At 42.0% G+C, this 25,408-nt stretch overlaps 1 protein-coding gene across 1 annotated transcript; it reads right to left on the minus strand.

Annotated features, from left to right (window-relative positions):
* Positions 1-795: 795 nt before the first annotated feature.
* aebp2 (AE binding protein 2) lies at positions 796-23,432 on the minus strand. Its single transcript, XM_080421505.1, has 8 exons — positions 22,574-23,432; positions 15,738-16,002; positions 11,963-12,070; positions 10,657-10,843; positions 9,553-9,677; positions 5,166-5,233; positions 4,408-4,521; positions 796-3,415 (listed from the first exon to the last, which is right to left on the minus strand). Exons 1-8 carry the CDS (start codon positions 23,287-23,289, stop codon positions 3,403-3,405), a joined length of 1,596 nt encoding a protein of 531 aa, XP_080277631.1. The 5' UTR covers positions 23,290-23,432; the 3' UTR covers positions 796-3,402.
* Positions 23,433-25,408: the final 1,976 nt, after the last annotated feature.

Consider the following 25,408-nt stretch of genomic DNA (forward strand, 5'->3'; position numbering starts at 1 on the left):
TCTAGATCTTGTAGATCGGCTATTTTCAAATGCCCAAAATGTATATAGGGCTGAAGTGGTTAATGTATGTTTTGTAATAATAATCAAAACCTACAAAGTAACTAGTAACTGAACTTTCAAATAATTATAGTGGAGTAAAAGTACAATATTTGGATCCGAGATGTAGTGGAGTAGAACTAAAAGTATTAGAAATTAAGTAAAGTACAAATACCTCAAAATTGTATTTTAGAGTACTTAAGTAAATGTACTTAATACTTTCCACCACTGGTTAAAGGTTATATAAAATGAGTTAAATATCTCTATATTCTGAAAGACATGATCCGACTAAATTGGGTACCGTTTCCTGATTGGCTGAAATTGGAGACCCAAGCAAATACTTAGTCAGTGTATCCAAGAGCTGGAGAAGCAAGGAGACACCTGTTACTGAACACACACTCTAAAGCGGTGGCTTAGCATTATGTCTACCTGCTTAATTCTATCTGTATAACGCATAAGTATCTACGTTGTAAGGTCAAATACCAGGGGCTAGAACAGAGGGTGGCGAATTCTGGAATTAGTCAAAGGTCTTTTAAGATGAAGTCTTGGAGAGTGTTGATTCTGGGGATCATCTTTGTCACTATGATTCAGCCATATCCATATATGGAGTCCACGATGTCAGACTTAACTATGTCAGTTAGCTCTGTACATGGAAAATGTGGAACTTTACATCACTTTGTGTGTGTATGATGAGTCACTGTCACAATCGTAGGCAGAAAAATATGAAAACAATGAGAAACAAAATAAGTTACATTTCATTTTCAGTTTTATTCAAAAAGCCAGAGCATAATTACCTCACATATTTTTACACACACACACACACACACACTCACGCGCGCACACACACACACATCAGGATAGTATCTGGGATGGGATTGATCAATTGACTTTGTCCTGCTGTACTGAGAATGGTTACTCTCAATTGTACGTATGTATACCCAAAGAATTTACTTCCTGTTTTGACAGAATTCAAAGTTGGAGTGACATTATTACCCCCTAGTCTCTACTCTCTGTGCTCTAACATGCAAAAGGCTACCCAGACAGACGGCAAACAGCGGAGTGAAATAGTAATACTGTTCCTTATTTGCCTATTGTTAGCACACTGTAGATAACAGAAACGCACACCAAGAGCACACGACTTCATTGAGCATATACACACAGCAACATTTTGCTCTTATGTCACACTGGAGTATGTTGTAAGAGAAAATGTGTGAATATGGTCAGTCACCCTGATCAAAGTTATTAAAAGCAGTATGAGTGAGGTGACATCCACTACAACATTCAAGCCTAATTTATATACTCTGCCGCGCGTCTAAAATAAATTATTTTCAATCTAACAACAGGGCACATCAGGCTTTAGACAGAAGCAGAGCCAAGAGATTAATTTCAGCCCCCAAGCAGATGCAGAGCTCAGAGAGTTATGGATGCGAGCATATTATTCTCATGCACTGAAAAGCTACCTTCCTATCACATATACTGTATGTACAATGAACCATGTTCACAAAGCATGTAGGCCCCTCAGAGTCAAACCCGGTACATACTCCTTTCGACGTCCGAACTTTTCTTCAGAAAGGTAGGTGATAGAACTACAAATTGACGTTATTCAGAACTTTTGTTGGGCTATCTCAGAACCTTCTCTCGGAACTCGTGCGCCTCCAGATGTCCCGACTCTCTGAACTACAGTTCGGAAAGCCCGTCCGAACCGGAAGACTTTCCGACGTTGTAAGGAGCATTCATTGGCCTTCAGTCTGCGGCTTCCACTGATGTCATATCCAGTAGTTCCTTCCTGGCCCATCCCATAATGCACCACACCCTGCGCGATATTTACAGATTAGGTCTCCGTGATCTTGTTCCTTTTTACGAGAGCACCGTGGTCACATTGGGATACAGTGAACAATTATTACAGGCACTAATGAACTAACCAACTTCCGATGGGGGGGGGGGGGGGGGATGGAAAAGTATTAGCTAATTGTCAGTCGCATGTTTATCAACTCATTGACTGCCATTGACGAGTGTACTCGTCAATACGCCCCAAGGCTCACGCGGCATGAATTGACGAGTGTGTGGTGTTTTCAATGGTTTACACTAGAGGCCGCTATTCCGCAGCCTGTGAATCATGATGATGATGATGAGGAGCACAGCCAAAGATCAAGTGATCACAACAAAATAGAGCTGGTTTCGTTTAGTATTATAGCATTTATAAAAATCTTATTTTCTCTGCTTTCTGTTGCTTTTTGGCGAAAACAAGCTACATTCAACTGCCAATAACTATGGAAGGGATTATTGCGGCGGCACAAACGTCTTTTAAAGCGATCGGCGGGTGGATCATTGTGAAGAAAAATATTGTATGTTTTTTCAAAGGTTAGTGAAAACGCTGGCAAGGGCAGCTATAGACGACGTTTTAACTCTGGCAGTCAATGAGTTAAGAAAGAAAAATAAATCATGTTATTTTCGCTGTTTGTGGAATGGTGGCCAACTTGCAAGCAAGCTTCAACCACTGGGTTGGAACAGCTCGTCCGAGTCTTGCACAGGGTTCATACGTGACCTGGAATTCTGACCAGTGCTTTGATTTAAAAAACAAGAGATCCAGTTTTGGTGCCAGAATATGATCTGTTGCTTAAAGAAATACAAAGAAAAGCAGCGAGAATTATAAAAAAAAGACGTCAAACCAGTCAACTATACGCACACGCAATGTTGTTACCATTTTTTAGAACATCTATTAATTAAAGAAAAAAAAAGTTTGGCAGAAAAAGAGGACTATCTACATTACAGTAAAATTTCAAAGTACAAAAATATATTACAAATCTTCAAAAGTATTTACAAAGACAGGTTTTTCTACAAATGTCTAGGTCTCTACAATATCGTCAGTTACACCTTGCTTCAGTTAGCTCTTAAGTCTAGTAGCGTTACCTAAAACAGTGGTTCTCAAACTTTTTATTTTCAAGGACCCCCATAACGCATTGAGGGTCCATTTGTTTCCATTTGTACACTCTCAGAGTTACAGACCTGTAAGAGTCCATTTGGTTCCTAACTATCCATCATTTAACATTTAACTGGGGACCCCCCTGAAACCCTCTCAAGGAACCTTGGGGGTCCCCGGACCCCACTTTGAGAACCACTGACCTAAAACATAGAAGCAACACTTCCCCCTCCAAAACTTGCCAGTAAGAGATTTTGGGAGATTTTTCACAGATCCAGGGAAAATGATTCACGAAGAGACACGCGTCGTTCTTGGTGGGATGGGGCATCTGACGGTCATGGTGGAAGAGCGGTAGGAAGCATTTACAACGAGGACAAAGGTGGGAGGGGCCTCGCCTCATTGGTCGAGATAGCAGGATGTGACATTGGTACGTTCTCGGGACCTCATTAGAAGAACATCCTGGAAATAAAATAAGAGTCAGATATCAGTGGAAAAAAAACACCATGTCTGCCAATGTAATTTCTGATGTTTCAATGTCCTATGGCAGTGGTTCTCAACCTGGGGCCAGCCCCCCCCCCCTTGGGTGGGTGCAAAAGATCACAGGAGGGGCATTTGGCCATGTCTGTTTGGAAGTAGTCCAAAAGCTGGCAACATTTTGCACAAAATAATAACTTCAATTTATCCACTGTATGTTCTCACTGTATGTTCTCAATGTGATATGAGATTGAGGCCAAAACATTTTTCAACAAGTTTCAAAAACAGGAGAAATAGCAGATCTACAACTTAGCTGTGAGTTTGTCGACCGGATATTTTCACTATTCGGTGTACGAGAAGTATAGAGGGCTTAAGTGGTTAACATGTAACACCACCAGCGGACAAGTGGGGGGGCCTCAACTTGTGTCAGAAGTTTACAGCTCAAAGTGGGGTCCCCAGCAAAATGTGTTACTATAGTGTCACAATCATTTTAACCATATTAGTTTATAGTTTGGCTATTACAATTTTCAGATATACAAGCTCATAGAGTGCTGCGCTTGTAGATCTGCTATTTTTGAAAAATCGTGAAAACTTGTGCATCTTCGAATATATATATTTTTTAAAGCGAACATTTGTAACTCATGTTGCTTCTGGGAGACCCTGGAACAAAATATTTTTAGATGGTGGTCCGCGGCCAAATGCATATCCTTTTTGGGGTCCTTGACAAGAAAAGGTTTGAGAACCATTGGTTTACAGTACATCTGACAGGGGGGGGGGCTGCTTAAGCAGGTATTCTGAGTTGTCTTGAGTAGCTCATTTTACAATAGAAATGCTGTCGTTTTTGTTTTGGGGGATATTCCGGAGCTAACACGGCTAGGTTGACCGCTAACTACACAGAAATAATGATTTACAGAAGGTACAAAATACGTTTTTTTTCCTCTGTTATGATAAGTCAGTAAAATCACACTCTCACACACCTGTAGATGTTGGGGTCTAGCAGTACAGCCGTGTCTGTGGGCAGCTTGGATAAATGCACCACTTTGGTCTTCTGCTGTGGCCTGTCGCTTTCATTCACCCACACATCTGGCATACTGAGACAGAGGAATATAATATACAGTATTAAAGAAATATACACATTTGAATAAAATCATCAATTTGGGGATAGAGTTTAAAATTCAATTTTTTTAATGCTCAAAAATATCGCTCAACATAAACTACAAACTAGAAAATGTCTTCTAAATCAGTTATTTAAAAAAAAAGGTATGTTGCCATTTCAGTGGTTCTCAAACTTTTTCATGTCAAAATGATATGTATTTGGCCGCAGCCCCTCATCTCAAAATATTTTTTTCCAGGGACCCCCCAGAAGCAAAGACTTGAGTTACAAATGTTTGCTGTAAAAATATATATATTCAAAGTTTTGCAAAAATAGCAGGTCTTACCAGCTCATAGCGCGGCACTCGGTGCCACGCTATGAGCTTGTATATCTGCTATTTTTGAATAGCCAAAGTGTAAAATAATGCTTTTTAGCTCAAATCTAAAAATGACACAGATGCGTTCCAGGTCTTAAAGGGTTAATAAGGCTTAAGTCGTTAATCAGACTAATCGATTTCGTTGATTCTATGACATATGAAAAAAATAAGGGGAGAAAAAAAAAGTGCTTCTCGATTATTCGATTGATCAAAAATCTATAGAATAATTACTAAGAGAATAATCATTAGTTGGAGCCTTGGCTTACATGTCTTCAGGTGTCCAGTGTAAGAGGACCTTCACTTTTCCAGAGTCTTCTTTCCTCCTGGCTATTACCTGGATGGAAAGATCAGCGAGGCACATTTATTTATAGACACAAGATGAACAATTCTGGCTCCACGCTTTATACTTAATTAAGAGTTGTTATTATGTTTTGGTTTCTGCCTGAACATGGTGCCCGTTTATGAACCTCTGGCCAACATTCTAAAAAAAAGAATGGCTGACTGGCTGACTGACTTTCCCTGCTGGTGTCAAAGTGAATGACCATGAAGTAGGGTCCCATCTTGTAAGGGTGTAACAGTTAATATAGACTACGGGCGTAGCTATGTCACAGGTTCGAGGCTCCGTTAACTCCGCCCACTTTGGCCGCCATTAGCGCTAGGCTTGTTTCGTCGCGCTGGTACACCACTCTGTAGTCAGCAAGCAGCAAGTGTAGACGGTGTACAATGTACATGATCTTCCATCTCTCTACTATCTATCTGGTCACGCTGGTACATCCTGGTACATCACTCTGTAGTCCTGTGCTCATTGTTCAGCAAGCAGCAAGTGTAGACGGTGTACATTATCTTCCATCTCTCTTCTATCTATCTGGTCGCGCTGTAGTCCTGTGCTCGTTGTTCAGCAAGCAGCAAGTGTAGACGGTGTACATTATCTTCCATCTCTCTTCTATCTATATCTAACTTGTATAATCTCTAACACATATGCTTCTGTGCTCAAACAAGCATGACAGCACACAATAAAAATATAAACATCTGTTGTGCTGAGTCGCAGAGAGCAGAGCACCGGCTAAGTGGCTAGCAATCTGGGAACCCAAATCCAACTGAAAATGAAAAACAGCGACCTCTGCTGTTTGTTCTATGTCTGTTGGCTCTGGGCGGAAGAAAACGTGACACCAGTGCGCAAGGAAACCGGGGTTTAGAGGTCTGCCTTCAGCTTTCACTTCCGGTGGGTGCCACTATGTTTTCATTCCCACTAACAATATTTCTACACGGAACACTAACACCACTTCTCCCAGAGAACATGGATCGTTTTGGTTATAAGCCCACTTGTTTCTATGATGAAAGAGTAAGTTAAAATGTGAATATCTTTCCGTGGTTTTGTCTGCTCCGCGGACGCTATTGTTAAATTAGTTTGGGTTTGTTTCGAGGGGGAAAGATCGACGGACATGTGAATCCCGCCCACTACATTTGATTGGGTAAAGCGCGGCCTGCTTCCTGATCTGAATGCGCACACGTTATGACGAACCTCCCCGACAGATTCCAACGCAGTGCAGAATCTGTTCTTGAGAGATTAAGTGGCTAGTGGCTAAGCTAGCAGTTTGAATGGGACGTTTACGGCCGTATTAGCTAAATCTGGCATTAAAAAAAAATTAATTTATATCGAATATCTTAAATACAATGAAACAAACACATTTAGGCTCTCTACCTGTGCTCAAACAAGCATGACAGCACACAATAAAAATATAAACATGTTGTGTTGATGAGACCGAGTCTGGATGAGAATCAGCGTTGCCATGTCGGCTTATTATAAGCGACTTTGGGCAGAACTTTTTCTGTAAAGTTGCTTGTAAAATTGGTAGTTGCGGGTTGCGTTTTTTGTGTGGCTTATTTATAAAGTGTTCTTGCTTATTTAGGCTTGCTTACAATTTTTTTTTATTTTATTTAAACCAGTGGTTTTCAAATATTTCCATGAAAATGTTCTGTGCCAGGGAGCATTTGTGTTGTTAGAATGTAAAAAAACAAAAACAAGTATTCTTTATTTTATTGCAAGAGTTATTTTTAAATAGCCTATGTACAAGCTCACGTGAGCTTGTAGATCGGCTATTTTCAAGTAGCCGATGTCACTAAGCCACTTCTTTTGGGCTTGTTTTCATAGACCTGGTTGCTTATTTCTCTCGCAAAATCTGGCAACACAGGTTCCGTTCCGTTCACTTACTAGCTCAATGATTAATGAATGAACAATATAATAATAGTAATACTTCGCTAATAATATCAATAATAATATATAAATAATCAGTACTCAAGATGACAATATTTTATTTTCGGTTCAGGTGCACCAGTCTATGAAATGAATGATTGTGACTCTGACTGGGCACACTGTCATTACATGATCTGGGGCACAGATGTAATTTTTTCCAGGTAGCGTGCCTTTGCGTCCGAGTTCAGCTTCTCTCTGTATGGTATGTCTCTGTCACGTATTGTGTGTGTATGTGTTGTAGACTTTACACAGACTGTGCGTTCAGGACACGTTATGAGTAACTGTCAATGTTGTTGTTGATACGACCCTAGCTAAGATGGCCGCCAAACTACGTCACTGGTAGCTAGACTCCTCCTCGACTCCTCCCTACGCCCTTTCTCTATAGAGTTGCAGTTCAAACATCCAAACTTGGTCAGAAATATAAATGTTTGATCAATAATGCCCCAGTCAAGTGCTTTTCTCATCCAAAAAAACATCTATAAAGGAGATTTATAGTATCTTGAACTGTGCCCTCATTAACAATTCCAGGATCTATTAATAATTATGCCATTATGCCAAGCGTGCAGGAATAACCGCTCATGAATATGCTAATGTGCCACGTCCCTGGAATCAACATGCAGAAACTGTTGGATGTGACATGATTAAACTAAAAGGCCATCAGAGGTCAATGAATGAGTTAAGTGGATTCATGTATCTTTGCTCAGGAGAATCATTGACAATGTCTTACTTGACAGCCATCTATGACAAGCACATTGCTGATCTGGGCTTTCCAGACATCAAATGCAACTAACACCACATGCCTTGGCGGAGAGTATTAGAAGCCCAATTCCAGACATCAAATTAGTATGATTAAATCGCGGCTGGTGCCTTTTTGACGATGACCAGGGAAAAAACAACACATCTATTGATGTCTCCATCCTCTACAAAGCAGCCAAAATCCTCCAGCAAAAGGATTCTCTCATCGCTTCACATAATTGAAGTGTTTCTCACACCACTGTGAAGCGCTTCTCATAGGACCAGTGTTGTATCCACCGCATCTTATTATTTTTTGTTATTTCCTCTCGAGATCATTTTCCATTATCTGCTCTTGGCAGTCTGTTTGAGGTGCTGTAAATTAGTTGTTGATGATTCAGCACCATGGACATGCTCTTTTTTTTACCGCCCACACTGCACAAACTGGACTTGAAACAGCACCTTAAGAAACATTTTTCACCTGCATATGATGCTGTTTAGATAACATGTACACACCTGCATATGATGCTAACATCCTAAATATACAGCATATCTTTATTTGTTCCATTCAATGTTTTAAATATCTTCCCTTTGCTCTCACTGTACCTCTATGCTCTCTCTTCTCAAGGAATACTACAAAAACGATGGGGCGCTTATGAACAAAAATACTTTCAATGGAAATTACAAGTGCAAGATCATAATCAGCTGAGTAAGCATGAACTCTATTCAACGAACAAAAATGTAAATACCGGTAGACACATAGGTAGAGTGCTGAGAGAAATCATTTGTGCCTCAAAGAAACTGCGATACCAGGTAAACAATGAACTCAGCATCTGTCCATCTGTCCATACAACATGCTATCTAAATAACATTCTTAACATTTGTGGTCAACACAAAAACAAACCTAAGTAACAAAACCATGAGAACAAGTGACCAAGATACTGTACATCTGGATAGTACTATCTATCGAAAGAGGTTGCTAGGGGGCTGAGGTGGAGTCTGAAGAGGTGAGGCTTCAGACTACGGTGGGAAATTAGGAGCGAGTCTGCAGTTCTGACTGCAGTGGGGAGTTTACTCCACAGATTGGTAGCCAGGAGGGAGATGAGTCTATAGGATTTGAGGTTCTGAGGCTTTTCTTCCATGACACTGTGGCCAGCAGTCAGTACGCCCGTTGTGCCGAGCTCACTAATGAAAGGAGATCATTTGATTGGCCATAATTGAATCTATGAGCAACACACATCCACTCCATATTCCATTCCAATAGGCTATGACTGACTACCAAATTCTGCGGGGTAGGCAACCTGCCTGGGTAGGCAACCTGGCTTGGTGGAAAGCTACTTTTCTAGTTTCCAATGTGGTCCTGTCACACTTCACAAGCTACTCAGAACAGTCGCAGCTGATGTTATGACAGGGAAATAGGAAATCAAAAGTTGAATCCTACAGTTAAATAATTTTTCTTTTTTTGTATCGTTATTCGTTAAATATGATTAATATCATCTTATGTACTTGTTATGGTGCTACTATCACATATTATAGTGTTTTTTTAATATTGTTACACCAAGTCTGCAGCACAGTCACAACCTCAGGAATACGTGGGATACTGTGTGTATATGTACAGGCTGTGGCTTAAGAGTTGTATACTTGTGTTTGCATGTGTGTGAACGTACTGTACTGTGGAAGACGACACTGTGTCCGTTGCCTAGGCCTTCGATCTGCGTAGCCAGGTTGAGACAAATGGCTCGGTGACGGATGGCGTCCATAGTCTGGGCGTCGAAGAAATCGTGGGGTCGGGCTGGAAAAAACACACAAACCAAAGAGGCTAGGTCAAAGTGGGCAAAATGACACAGTGCTAATCTAGAAGCAGTGAGGAGGTATGGTCTGAGCTAGTACATTCATGTATGCAGGCTTACAGGCATGTCAAGGCAAGTGTGGGCCAAATCAACATTTCTTAAAAACAATGTGAAAAACGGTTATGCGTTAAGGGGAAAAGACGTCCAGTCAATGTCCAGTTGTAGGAAATCGTGTGTTCTAAGATGTCCAACAATTGCATGTCAAATCCATGGAGCCTATCTGATTTTCCCGAGCTGATGTTGAATTTAACTTTTGGGTAAACAGTAATGTCACAGAATCCAACAGATCCGTCGTTATCTATCACACCATGCAAGTTTAACATTAGCACAGTTTTCGAGTTATCTACAATAGGTTTCATCGCATTGGCATTTGGCAATTCAAATCAATAACTGCTCCTACCGTCTCAAAATCTCAGTCACTCTTTTTAAATTCAAAACTAGTAAACAAATGCGGTGTTTCAGGGAGTTCTTCTAAATTGCATTAGAGTAAACTTGATTTCCCTTTAAATAGACGGTCAGAAAATTACATTTACAATCTAGGCATTCTTGGTCTTCATCAGAGCAACTTACTCAACTAACAACACGTTAAAAGTGATTAGTTAATGAAACTCAGAAGAGTGTACAAATGTAACATGGTTACATTTGTACACTCTTCTGAGATAATAAAACCAACACTGAGGATTTGACGGTTAACTTTGTGACGTCACCGTCTGGCCACAACCAGACTGATTTCAGATCTTCAAGAATAGCAGATATAGCAGATCTACACGCTCACTACGTTGTGAGCTTGTAAATCAGATTAATTTGTACATATGAATGGAAACGATTCTGACGAGATGTCAAGAATATCTCTAGTAATTGCGATTATTAGGCGATTATGTCATAATTGTGACAGGCCTAGGTGAAAGTGATGATACATACGTAGGGAGCGCCGACGTTTATTCTTGAGTTTTCGCCTCTTGTTGAGGCCCGCCTTGGACGGAGACTCCTCCTTCACCTTGCCCTGGCTAGCCATCTTGGACGAGCCCTGGGAGCTGAAGTGGGTGGGCACGTGGCGCGCCAGCCCCCCCTGGGAGGCAAAGGTGGCATTGCACCCCCCCACCACACACTGTAGGAGGACAGAGAGGTAAACAGTGATTTATATACAGATGAGAGGTAACAGGTAATTTATACACAGATGAGAGGTAACAGGTGATTTATTCATTACATGCCAACTATATATTGTTGCCATCAGGCAGAAACTTTGTATGTATGTTTCAACTTGTTATGTTTTTTTCCCCCGTAAAGTAAAGGTAAGTGATTTGCTTTGGTTAAAATAAATGTTAAATAGCTCTATATTCTGATAGTACTCATTGCTATTCAGTGTTTGTTCAGTAACAGGAGAATCCATGTCTCTTGGTGTCATCTTTGACAGTACCTTCACCTTCAACAAACACATAAGCTCCGTTGTTAAAAGTACTTTCTTTCAACTACGACTGTTAGCCACGGTTAAACCCTATCTCCCACCTAAACAGCTGGAGATGGCAATCCATACTTTTACGTCTTCTAGACTGGATTATTGCAACTCCCTATTCTCCGGTATTGACCAGTCGTCACTCAGGCGCCTGCCACGGCTGCTCGCCTCCTTACTGGCACATAAAGCACAACACATAACCTCAGTCTTAGGCCACGTTTAACACTCTAACACGACAACACTCTCTAGTGAAAACGTCAAAGTGCCGTTGCGTTCTCACTTTTTATTTTGCCTCAAACACTCAGAAAATTACATTTACAATCTAGGCATTCTTGGTCTTCATCAGAGCAACTTACTCAATTAAAAACACGTTAAAAGTGATTAGTTAATGAAACACAACAACAGGATTCTGTCCCACAACAGGATTCTATCCCATAAGCCTGATATAGCAATGATTACAATAATTATTTAAAAACTTTTTGTTTTAACCAAAAAATATCACTTACCCTACCTTTAAAGCCAACTTTGTACAAGAGTGTCACAAAATGAACGAAAATATCCGATCTACAAGCTCACAGCGACTTGTGAGCATGTAGATCTGCAGTTTTTGAAAGGGTTTTAAAGTGAAAGTGAAAATGGTCAAGTCTAGATAACTAGAACTATAATAACTGGCTCCATTTTTCCATTTCCTGAAAAGCAATGGTTTTGGAATTTGGACATACAAGGTTTCCACCTGACACCAACGATGTGTGATGGAAGTGGAGGGGCTCTCACCTTGAAGGGTTTGTCTCCGCTGTGAGACAACATGTGTCTCTGGAGCCAGCTCTGACTGGTGGACGGTGTGTTGTACACTTTACAGCCCTTCCACAGACACACAAACACCTGGAAGATAGAGGCACACACACATACAATTTAGCAAGTGGGGGGGGGAAATGTCACAACGACTGTAAACCTATTCCTTTTGCACTCTGAGATTCCCTGTGAGTAAAAAGTGCAATACAAATAAAATACATCATCGTTATTCAATCTGCCAGGGAAAATGGGAAAGGAATATCAGTCAAATCTGATAACCCTCTAGACTAGTAAACTGAACCTGAGTCGGCTCTGTACTTTTCATTGTTCTCGTCTACACCAAATGTCTTCGCAAAAAATAGCCGATCTAGATCTATAGAGAAGATCAGCTATTTGTGGCTTATATACCCCCCCCCCCCCCCCTCGGAGGCGTAGTCTACGATGTTTGACTTTGAAGGCGAGACACAACACAGATATAGTGCTGCTCAAAAGCCCTTGGATAAAGAAAGGGCAAGGGGATGTGATATATCTTGATCTTGATTTGGCTTTGAAACTCTGTAACGGGATAGGTTGTTTTCTTAAGAATTCAATCAAATTTATCATGCCCCAGGAGGAGGTGTTTCGGTTCATAGGCATGTGAGCATTTTGCTAAATTAGACTACAAAATCAAAGTGATTTGCATTGGAAGCAATTTATGAGCAATATGATGAGGGTGCTTGTGTCAATGGGTGTCACAATTCTCAAAATCGAGGTTCAATTCATACAGATCTATAATCTCAACGTGACGCGTCGTGAGCTTGTATATACCCATTATTGTCACATGATGATGACATCAGGCTTAAATGTTTAAAAACATAAAACATATATATAAATATCTGAAATCCTAATTCCCCATATGGGACAAAGTGAAGCTCTGAACTGAAAGATATAGTGCTCACACTGAGCACTATAACGATAACTATATCGTTCACCATTGTATTTGTTATAGTTGTGGCGTGAACACTGCAATTCACTGGACTTTTAAAACGATATTTTTTATAGTTATAGTGCTTGGTGCGTACGGGCCTTTAGACAGAGACTAACAGATCTTCCCCCTCAACATTGTCTCAGTGGAAGTCGGACATATCTAGTAATTTCTCTCTTGATTATTTGCACTACATGATGAAATGAAAGTTGGACATCTACGACACAACATGAACTAACTCTATATCTCTGCTTTGATTGATTGATTGAATATTTTATTAGGCAAAAAATGTAAAACAGCACAGTTACATTTAAAATACTTTGTCTAACAGGTCCGTTCATAAAAGTCCTTGCGGACTTGTTTCCAATGAGGGCCTTGGTATTTAATTCATAGGCATATATAGTGGCACCACAGTTCAAATATCATTACAAAATAAACAGCCAAAAACAATATATAACACTATGTACAACAAAAAAAATTAAAAAGAGGGGAAAAAAAATATGTACAAGAACAGGGGGGGGGGGTCTGCTGTCTAACGGGAAAATGGTACTACCTCCACCTTTGGCCTCCTGAAAGGTGATTTTTTAAGGCTCTTTTAAATGAGCCCAGCGAACTGCATTTTTTGAGGGATGGAGTTAGACTATTCCAATCCTGGGTGGCAGTGCTGTAGAAGGAGAATTTGCCCATGTTTGATTTATGGGTGGGTGGTACCAAATTGTTGTTAACGCTCCCTCTGGTATTGTGACTGTGGGTGTCGCTAACCTTTTGGAGGTATTTACTCAGATATGCGGGAATTGGGGGCATATCGGGCAAATTTGCATTTACAATTTTGAAGGCCAGTCCCATTTTTAGTTGTTTAACCCTGTCTTCCACCCTGAGCCAGCCTAGGCTGGCAAAATGGGTGGGAGAAAGGTGGGTCATGGGCCCCAATCCGAGGAGTAGCCGAATCAGTTTGTTTTGGGAGGTTTGAAGCTTAGTCTTCAGTGACACTGAGGTGTTGGAGTACCAGGAGGTGCAAGCATAGTCAAAAAGTGGTTGAATCAGGGCCCCAGAGAGGGTCCTGAGGGCCTGAGGGTTGACAAAAGAGGAAACTCTGCCCATAAATTTGGTTCTCTGGTTTACTCTTTTGACCACCTTTGTAGCCATGCTATCACCTGTCAGGTATTTGTCAAGTACACAACCCAAATAGGTAATCTCTTCTTTGCTAGAGATAATTGTGTCATCGACTTTGACCTTGAAATCATTTACATCCATCTGTCTGAGGGAATGTTTGGTCCCAAAGAGAATGGATTCAGTTTTCCCAAGGTGTAGTGACAGTTTGTTATCGGTAAGCCAAGTACGGATTTTTGAGAGTTCGGAGCTGAGCGCCTCCTCCAGCTGCAACCAGCTAACTCCAAAACACTCAAAATATAGGTTTTTCAGGAAATGAAGTAAACCTTATATTTTTAAAACAAAGCAATACTGCCTCATCAAAGTTGGTATAGTGACTTTATATATTGTCAGATACTTGCATGTGTCATTATATTATCACCACTTTACCCAAATCCAGTGCAAGTGGAGTTTCGTACGAACAGAAATCCAGCTGAAGTGGAGTTAGGAGTCCGAACAGCTGACAATAGCTCCGCTGCTGAGGGAGAGGTTTCAAATGGGTCTAAATTCCCAAAAGCTAACAATGGATCTCCAAGCTCACAATGCATCACAACGTGTGAATTAATGCCCTGATGCTTCATGACACTTATTATATAGGCCTACAATAATAAACAGGACTTTAAATATTACAATAACTTCTGCAAAGAGGGGTTCACAGAGTTTGGAGTTTGAGTAGAACTAGCGCGACAGAAATGCTATGAACTCCTTTCTTCTTGTCACATTGCTCTCCTCATTAAACACTTCATAGATTTTAGAAATAGAATTACTTGTTTTCATGAAATTAGCGTCAGTGCTAAGTTTGATAAACAGGTACACTGCATAGTTTTAACAGACTACGGGGAGAAAAACCCTACCGCTTAGTTTGTTTACATGCTGCTTCTGCTCTCACTGCGCAGCGCGCTCTGCTCTGTGCTGTGCAAAGGCAGCAGTAGAGGAGAGGGGGGGAGTTGCGTGGTGTTGACCGACAGTTTGAGGATCCAATGGAGTTGGGAGGTTTTGTCAGTGGCGCTTTTTAATACTTTTCATTGGTTCAAATGTTAATTTTTTTACACAGACGTAAAGGGTGTTCAATAGCGTTGATTTATGGAGAAAAAAAAGAAGCTGAAAATGGAGTTAGCTGGTTGGTCCTGGACACCGACGATATCCTCTGACGGCCTGAACTGATGGTAGGATCCTAGAATATGTTGTGGAGGTAACTGTAGCTGTACACCATAGCAACAAAAAGCCACTGCACGTTGAGAGTGTGCGTGTGGCTTGTGTGTGTGTGTGTGTGTGTGTGTGTGTGTGTGTGAGAGAGAGAGAGGGCGAGAGCGAGCGAGAGAGAGGAGACGGAGCACTCTAGCCACGTTCAGGTGTTTAGACAGATATATCTCGTGTTGTGTTTATAGCGAACTAAAGACAGTTGCGTGCCCACTCAAACGTGGGCAACTTTTGTTTTATTTACCTGCCATGGGCAGTCGGGCAACCGTTAGTGTCAACCCCTCGGATCGGTGCATAGACTGGTGTACTCTCCGATTCCGATACGTCCAAATAAGGAGTATCGGACACATTTCCAAGTCTACTGCATTGTACTGTATTAACCCTTGTCTTGTCATAATATACAAAATAAAATAAAAAGAACTATTATGGAAGAGACAAACATACCCCTCCTCTCTGTCCGTCCACATGCATGGACCTGATGTGTTCGGCCAGGTCGGGGCTGCTGGGGAACAGGAGCAGGCAGTTGTCCCAGCAGCAGGTGTAGCCCACCATGGTCTTCGAGCCCCCCGTCACCGAGCCCGTCGTGGACCCTGGACCGCTGACCAAGCCCCCGCTGCCGCCTCCGTTCATCATGGCCGGCGTCATCATGGCTGGCGTGGAGCGCCCGCTGGACGCCGTGCTCTCCATGTCCATCAGTGTGCTGCTGATGCTGGTGGTCAATCCATGGCACCAAAATATGGAAGAGAGAGTGAAAATAGTAAGACTGTGTGTTAAGAGAAACAAAACAAAAGCATCATTGTTGCTGTCAGGCAGAAACCTTGTATATCGATATTCCAACTTTTTATGTTTTTTTTTAAACGTAAATAATGCCCTACTTTGTAGTACAACTAAGAGTGTCACACAAAAGTAGCGAAAAAATGCGCTCTACAAGCTCACAAAGCATCAAGCTTGTAGATCAGCTATTTTCACTAGTTTTGAAACATTTTGAAAGTGGTTAAGTGTGCCTGTTGGTTTTATAAATATCGATCCAATGAAAAGGTATTAACAACAGCTTGAGATCAAATAACTAATTTGGATACACTGGCGCACAGGTTTCTTTTTCTTTTCCATTTCCTGAGAGGCAACGGTATTGACATACAACGTTTATACCTGACAGCGACGACATGACTACCGTACATCATCGTCTGCAGCAGCAGCAGCAGCCAAGATATGTGCAGAAGACATAGCCTGTCGATGCTTTCATCTCATTTTACCAGACCAGCTGTTCTATGTTTCCCAGAGAATTGGTCTTTATTTTTGAACTCGTGGTCACGGTAATTTGGGGATTTGAACAAATTGACAAACTGACAAGCCACAGACCAAACCCACAAGCACTGGGACTTGTGGCTGCCGCTAATTTCCCACCCTGTTCGTATGTAGCACTGACGACACCCAAATGTCTGTTAAGCAGAGCTGACGCAGGTCACCATATGGCCGGGTCATTCTCACACACGCACTCTCTGTGGGGCGCGGGTAGAAACACTGACAACATGCCTCAATGTAGAGTGATACCTCGGAAACAGACTTTCACCCACACAGACACACTCTCACGTACTACACAGACACCCAGTCTTACACAAACGTGTATGCATGCAAGAGAGTGAGCGTACGCACGCACGCACACACACACACACACAAAGGCCTCCAGCTGCTACTCTGTTCTGTGCCAGAGAGGGGAAACAAAAGTTACTATTGAGTGACTGCAGCTGCCTCCACAACAGGATTCTGTCCCATAAGCCTGATTTATACTTAGTTGCGCGCCGGTGTAGCACACCGAAAAGAGCAGATCTACAAGCTTATAATGCGTCGCAGCCCGACGCATTGTTAGCTTGTAGATTGGCTACTTTCATTGAGTGACACACACGCGCAACTAAGAATAACGCAGGCTCTCTCTCTGACAAAGTAACAGGACAGATGAGGGTGGAGGAGGTGTAGGGGGAGGGGCCATGGAATTCACAGCAGGGGAGAAATGCTTCCATTCAGCAAGTAGCAGAGAGTGACAGAGGGGCAGTAATGGAAGTTGGGACAACGGTCGAGTTGAGAGCGTGATCGGGGTAAAGCGCTACCTTTTTCTTGGTCCCAGATATACTGTACAGAGCAGACATGCTTCTATAATTATTGCTCTGTTCAATAATCCGTCGTTGTCTATGTGTGCGCACCAAAACGAGGCTGGACTGGCTTCTGGGTCACTCCAAGGTTTGAGACCAGTTTATTCATTTTTAGCTTCAAATGGCTCTTAAAAACAGCATAACAGCATTATTTCCTTTTCATTCAAAATGCCTTTATTAGTTTGGCATACTTCCATTGAAAATGTTAAACTCTTTGATGCGTTTTGGCCCCATACCTTTATCAGGGAGTGAGTAAATATATCTCTTTAACTGAATACCTACATTCCAACAATATATGTGCAAATTAAGAACTGCTTATGTCATGCACCATATTCTACCCATCTCTCCTCTCTATCACCTTGACAGCCTACCCTGAGCCAGACTGTCCTCACATCTGTCTGTTAATGTCACAATGAAAGATGCTAATCCCCATTTTATACTTTGTTGTACAGCAGTGTTGTGCACAAATAGCTGATCTACACGTTTGCCAATTGAAACTAAATTGAAAATCGATTATTTTTTGATTAACTGCTGCTCCCCTTAAATCACACCTTGCACCACCTACACCAATACAGCAGTGAGTGTGTGCAAGTGTGTACCCACAGCTCAACTAAATAACAATGACATCATCCGGCCATACTGCTTACCTAAAACAGATTCATGTGTAAATGCTGCGGCCCAACTCCATATTTCATGATAAGCATCAAAACCATGTCGGCTACTGATGCCGATACTGGGAATTGAAATAAGAGAAAGGGGGGAAAAACAACCAACTTGTTCAAACAATTAACTCACTTCCATGCCCCAGAGAGATATAGAGATTCAAGAAGAAAAGCTGTTTTGAATCTTAATATGCAAACAACTAAGTGACTAGGCCTATATCAGTATGACTGAACTACCAGTGCATCAAATGAATGGGAAAGTCAAAAAGCATGATCTGAAATCTGAAACTAAAGCATGTTAGTCATCAAAGAAAAACAAAACAAATCTCCAACATTTGCATGCTGATAAGTGATGTTGTAGGGTTGAATCATGCTGTGTTTAAATGAGCAATACTGCAAGGCACTGGCACAGACACTGGTATTGGATGTTGGTAAGAAAAAAAATATATATTTTTTGCCAAATCAGCAGGTCACTAATCAACTGACTTTGATGTTCTTTCTTTAAACAGATTAATGACAGGGCTGACGGCTAACTAGTGAAAAGCAGATTAGAGTTCAATAGTTTTTGTTCCAGTGATCGCAAATACAATTCTGATTACTGTGAAAGTGATGGATTGGATCAGTACTACACTTAAAACAATCTGCAGTTTTTTGAGAATTGGTCACAGTGTGCAGCTTTCATTCTGAAGTATGAAAGGGAGCTAGCCATGACACAATCAGCATAACGTTGAGTAGAATAACCAAAACAACTTAAAGGACGACTTCACCCATTTTCAACCTATCTTCATATAATTGGTCCTCACTAATGCTCATGATAAAATGGTACAACTTTTTTCGAATCAGTCTGTGTCTCAGAGGAGGGCTGTAGACAGTTCAGAAACCTGTCTACCAGTGACATCATCGATGGGGAATCCAAAAGCTAATAGAAACTGCAGGCTTTGTATTCCTGGAAAGTTGCAATGCAATAATAGATCCCATTGTTCTCGCCTTAATAAAAATCTGAATCAAAAAATTGTAATCTTTTTGGGGGGAAAATCCTGCCTAACGATGATGTCACTGGTAGACAGGTTTCTGGACTGTCCACAGCCCTCCTATGAGACACAGACCAAGTAGGAAAAAATTGTATAATGTTATCATGAGCATTAGTGAGGACATATTATATGAAGATAGGTTGAAAATGGGTGAAGTCGTCCTTTAAGCCTGAAGCTGAATTATACTTCATTAGACGGGAGTGTCGCACACTGAAGACGTGAGTCTACAAGCTCAGAACGTATAGCTCACACATTGTGAGCTTGTAGATCTGCTACTTTCGGTGTGCAACACCCACGTGCAACTAAATATAAAACAGGGTTTAACATGAGGTGTGCACAACAGGCCCTTTACGTTACGTGGGGTTGAATCAACTAATCTATTGGAAGTAGCCTATGCACTCAACTCAATGTAGAATACTTTTGAATTCAGCATGCCAACCGTTTTTGTGTAGCTTCTGAACGCACCCCAGTTTTCTATGCCATTTTATGACCATGCATTTAGACTTTCTCCAATGCGTCGCAGTCCCCTCAGCAAGAGTACATGGTGTTCTCAGGCCCCAGGAGAATGGACAATATGCCCTCTAGTGTCCCACAGTACTCATCTAGTAGTGGTGGTGATGATCACCGCATGGACACTTAGGTTGAAAAATGTACTGTAAATTAGGACAGCCTGACTGGCTACAAAATCTACTTCTACAATCTATTGTATAGATTTCTTTGCAAACCTAACGTAGCTGTTGATCTATGGCTGCTTTTCAGATTGTGAAAGAGGCCGTTTTTCTTTCAGATTTGACTTCATCTAATGTAGTTGGGAACAACCATAGCAAACTAATGTTCTGACAGGTACATCTTACACAAATGTGGACATCTCCATCTTTTTTGACAAATGTATGGGAAAGGTTGCATACTTCCTCCTGGTCGCTTCCTGAACTAATGTATTACATTAAGATTTACTATGATACTATGCAGAACAATCAATTACTGTACTAGGCCTAGCCTATATATTTTTTAACATCCTTACTAATCACTAAGACGATTGGTATCAGAACCAGGGTACCACGTCAAACTGACAGCTCCATGGAAAAACATCACAGGTGTCGGTTGATGACTGATAACTACACAATTCGGTAGTGACTGTGAGCAGTCTATGGATGCAGTAATATAAAAATAATGCACTATATATAAACACACAATGCCAGCTCAGCAAGTCATCTAAAATCTTCCTGATCCAAGTTTTAATCTCAAATTGGCTGAGCTGTAGAATTGTCCACAAGACTATCCTCTCCTAGATTAGTGTTAGGCCTACCTCATCATTTATTCTAGTGACAGACTCCCACTGCTAAACATAAATAATAGCAATAATCTAGCCCTACTTCAAGTGACAAAAATAGGTCCTGTTCTAAAATAATCTAATTTAGTTGGCTGGTGACTTTTGAAAGTTCTTAACCACTGTGGCCACTCATTGACTAAATAGCTGGGATTCTTACCCTGGATAAAGTGAAAGGATCATTTTAACCACTTGAACCACAGAATCCATATTCTCTGGGGGTTATTTTGGCAACGATATTTGGTGTAGACAGAAAAAGAGGTCCAAATACAATTGCAACTTAGGTGCCTTTGACTAAGAATATAGGATTTTAGTGGTTAAAGTACAACAATCTTGTCAAGTAACAGAGGCAATAAGACCATTAGTGAGCCCTTGTTCCTGGTTGAGTTTTTTAAACTCTCGACTATCATAGAGCACTGATGAGCAAGCAACGTAGGCGTTAAGGTACCAGTTTCACAGCAGACAGCGTGTCACTTCCTACCATCTTGACCTGGTTGATGTGTACACACTGAGCACTGTTGTGTCTGCCAAAGACGATGGTAGATTAGACTCTGCTCCATAAAGACAAATCACTGATTCTTTTTGCAGAGTATTACAATTGCCAAATATGAAACCTGACCTGATATACGTATGTGGACTGTGTAAATTTGTGTTTGAAGCTCAGTTGTGGATGGCGGGGAAGGAAAAAATATCCTTTATCCAAGATTTGAAAATGAAAAATTCTCTAGTGCACAGTAGCAACAGGACAGGTTAGCATGTTGAGAGCTATCCTTAAGAGCCAAGTGTCAGCGAGTGAGCTTAATGTTTTAGATTATTGTGTGTCCTATACAAGTCTCTTGATCTGCTATACAAAAATCTCAGATGAGCAATACAAGTTCTGTAAGACTATGTTGTGACTCAAATTATGAAATATTAATGAATTATTATTAAAAAAAGAAACGAAATAAACCTGATCGATGACCGAAGCTGTCCTCCCCATCAAAGTCAACTATCTGCCAATTACAAAACAACATGTTTCTCTGGGATCTTGAGAGACTTATTTATGGCCTGACATCTCATCTGACCTTATAGCCTCCAACTGATGTAATGTAATCTCATCTACTACACTGCCCACACAACAGATTATAAATCAAGGCCTCCTCCTATAGACTTTAGGGGGGTTCTTTGTGGGACTGGTCTGCTTGTGGCCTTAAAGGCCTCAGGCAACAAGTGCCCAGCCATGGGCTCATGGACGCTGCACACTTCTCTCTCTTTGTGTGCACCCCGTATCTCTCCATCTCACTGTTTGTGTGTGTGTAATAGTGGCAATAAATCTCTCTCCAATCTAAACACTGGCAAAGTATGAAATCACACGGGATTACACCTCTATAAACATTTCTATTTTACCATCTTCATAAACATTCGCCGACCGTGGGCACACCATGCTGCAGCCCGACATGCCAATAAAAATAATAATTTGCAAAGCGAATAATGTTACTCAACAAATTCCAATATATATTGTCTACATGTCTAGTTGTTAAGTTCTAGCGACACGCATCGCACATTGTGAAGCTGTATTATTACCCACATAGGGGGGCCTACGGCGTGCTAAAACTTAAATCTAGATAACGGTCATTGGTCCATGATGGTCAACATTTATAATGGTACACGGACTACACACAGTAAAAATCCTCAGTGTTCAGTTTATCCGTTCGAAACTTTGAGAGTGTAACTATGAAGAGTGTACCCTATGTACCCAAATGAACCCGCAAGGGTCCATTTGGTTACATAGGGTACACTCTCACAGATTTAAATGGATTTTAAACTTTGAGGGGGTGTAGCAGTGAGAGTGTATCCTATGTAACGGGTCCATTTGGTTACATAGGGTACATAAACTCTCAAAACAAACTCTTAGATTTAAATGGATTTAAGGATCAAGTATTTAAATCTGTGAAAGTGTACAGTACCCGCTATGTAACCAAATGTACCCTTGCGGGTCCATTTGGTTATAGGGTACAAACTCTCACAGATTTAAACGGATTTAATTATCAAGTATTTAAATCTGTGAGAGTGTACCCTATACACTCTCACAGATTTAAATGGATTTGTAAGTATCATCAAGTACCAAACAAACCTGTCCTCGGAGTCCATGCGGCTCAGCGGTTCTCCGTCCGAGGAGGAGATCTCCACACTGGCCCGTCTCTTGGTGCCTCCTCCACCACCACCACCACCAGCTACACCACCTCCGCCAGCACCATGCTGGGGTTTTTCCGTGCTCTTTGTGCAGCAGTCTCCTCCGGGAGGAGGCGGCGAGGAGGACCCGCTCTCCTCCACCGCTCTTTGTTCTTGGCTGCAGCCACCGTCTCCTCCCTCCTCCTCTACCGGCGGCTCGGTGCCCCCGCTCGGGCAACCCCCTCGCCCGGGACCGGGGGGACCCGGACCGGGACTAGTCGCTGCTCCCGGTTGTTCGCCGCCGCCGCCGTCCTCCTCTTTCTTAACGTCGGGTTTCAGAGGAACCATGTCTTTGACAGCGGGAGGAGAAGGCTTCTTCTCCTCTTCTTTCTCCTCCTCCTCCTCCTGCGTCGCACCGTGTCCTCCGTCGCCGCCGCCGCCGCTCACGTCCATTTCTCCCTTGTGCTCCGTCGTTGTGTCGTCGTCGCCCGGTGGTTCCTCTTCTTGTGTTGGTGGTGGTGGCGGCGGCGGGGAGGCCTGCTGCTGCTGCTGCTGCGGCGCTTCTTCCTTCTCCTCGCCGGCTTCCTCCTCCTTCTCCACCGGGCCGTTGGCGTCGACCATCGGCCGGGAGGAGGAATCTTCCTTGCCGGGTCCTCCTTCGATTGTTACTGCGGCCATTTTTTTGGCCAGAAAGCTTTTCTTTTTTTTGGGTCTTTTTTTTTGTCTCTTTTTTTTTGGAAGGGAGAAGAAGGGGGGGTGGTGGCGTGTTGCTGGAAAAGTTGCAGCTCTTCACGGTCCTTCTCTCCGTGTGTGTGTGTATGTGAGTGAGCGGTGCTCTCTACGATGAGCAGCAGCAACAACCAAGTGTTGCCATATTTTAGGAGAGAAATAAGCTATGAAAACAAGCCCAAAAGAAGCGACTGTAGGATACGGCTATTTGTAAAATAGCCGACCTACAAGCTCACAATGACGCGTTGTGTGCTTGTAGATCTACTATTAATAAAAAAGAAAAACAAATCTTGGAGTAAAAAAAAAGATTTTGGAACATTTTTTAAACGTTTTAACAACACAAATCTTGTATGGGGGTCCCTGGCACAAAATATTTTCAGATGGGAGGGGGGGGGGGTCTGAGGACAAATACATACACTGGTTTAAACAGCATTAGGAAAGAAGCCCAAACAAGAAACTACACTTGAGAAACAAGCCCCCAAAAACCGCAACTAAAAATATTTACAAGCTACTTGAAAGAAAAACAAGTCCAAGGTCGCTTATAATGAGCGGACATGGCAACCCTGGCAACAACGCAGCGGGGGGTGGAGGGGGAGGAGTCACGTCGTGACGTCGTGCGGCCGCATCGTGGCCTCCTCGGCTCCACGTGTTCCAACAAACATGATGAGATGGTATATTCCTCCCGGTCCCATGGCCCGGAGGCGTGTTCTGACCAATCGTAGCCCGGCCATCACTTCGGGCTATGGGATCTGGAATCTAAGAGCGCTCGGGACCAGAGTTCTGCTCGGGACGTTTCGTTGCGCGTCGAAAGTAGCCGATCATTGCCATATATAACTCTGTGATGATCATTGTTGCTAGACCCCGCGGAGCTTTGTTAAAGATGCAACCCGGAAATTATTGAATGAATAAAATAAAATGTTATTTTATTCATTAGAATTAATTAGAATTAAATTAATTATATTATATAGTATTTAATTTTCTAAAGCAGTGGTTCCCAAACATTTTCATGTCAAGGACCCCCAAATTGATATGTAGGCTATAGGCCGCGAACCCCATCTGAATTTTTGTTGTGCCAGCCAGCGAAAATTTCAATTTTTTTATCTGTCAAAAATAGCCGATCTAATGTGTGTGTGACACATTGTAAGCTTGATTGTGACGCTATATTAACACATTTTGCCCTGGGGGTCCCTGGGCCCCACTTTGAGAACCACTGTTCTAAAGAAGCATAGGCTACCCATGTCACAGTCCCTTTGGCCTGGCCTGTGCAGTGCCTTTATTTTGTGTACATGGTTGCGAACGCAGCGGAAGGAGGCGCGCCGAAGCGCGCCGAAGCGCAAGTGGAGCTTACTATGAAACCGTGCTCGGGTTGTGTGTCTGTGTGTCTGTCTGTGTGCAGTATTGTGTGCGTGCACTGCCTGTGTGCAGCCGCCAGAGTAAACTACAGTGTAGCTGAAATCCGCCTGCCCCTGGGTGACTAATTACACTCCTCTGAGAGAAATATAGCAGCTACAGTCAAAAATAACAAGGGCCATGAAGAACGCAGGAATGTAGACAATGCTCTGATTAAAATGCACAACAGCCTGCAACATGCCTAAACCAAACACATTTCAAAAACTAAAAAGACAAAAAACATTTACAAAAAAAAAAAACACACAACAAACAAACATAACAATTAAAAAAAGACAAAAAATAAATGGGGCTAGCGGTATGGAGCCTTCTTGTGGCGGCCCTCTCACTAATTTCACTGTACCACCCACTTCTCTACAATTGCTCATTCCTTTCAATTCTTCTTATTGTTATTTTCGAGCTGCGTTCGCGCGCCTTACTTGTGTAACTGTTACACAAGTACTGTTTCTCCCACAGATCATGTAGGCTGGGCCAACCTGGGGTTCCCATAGCTGCACTAAAAAAAAGTTGGTGCCAGCCATTCCACCCTCTCCCTCTACAGATGACAGCACCCTTTTATTTGGTTCCCTCTATAGTTCCCATTGATTGAGTTCACACACATGACTTTACAACACCCGACCCACACTACATTGATCACACATCCACCCATTGCTGACATCTC

Source organism: Gymnoscopelus braueri, assembly GCF_963280865.1.
Source record: "Gymnoscopelus braueri genome assembly, chromosome: 23".
NCBI classification, from domain to species: domain Eukaryota; kingdom Metazoa; phylum Chordata; class Actinopteri; order Myctophiformes; family Myctophidae; genus Gymnoscopelus; species Gymnoscopelus braueri.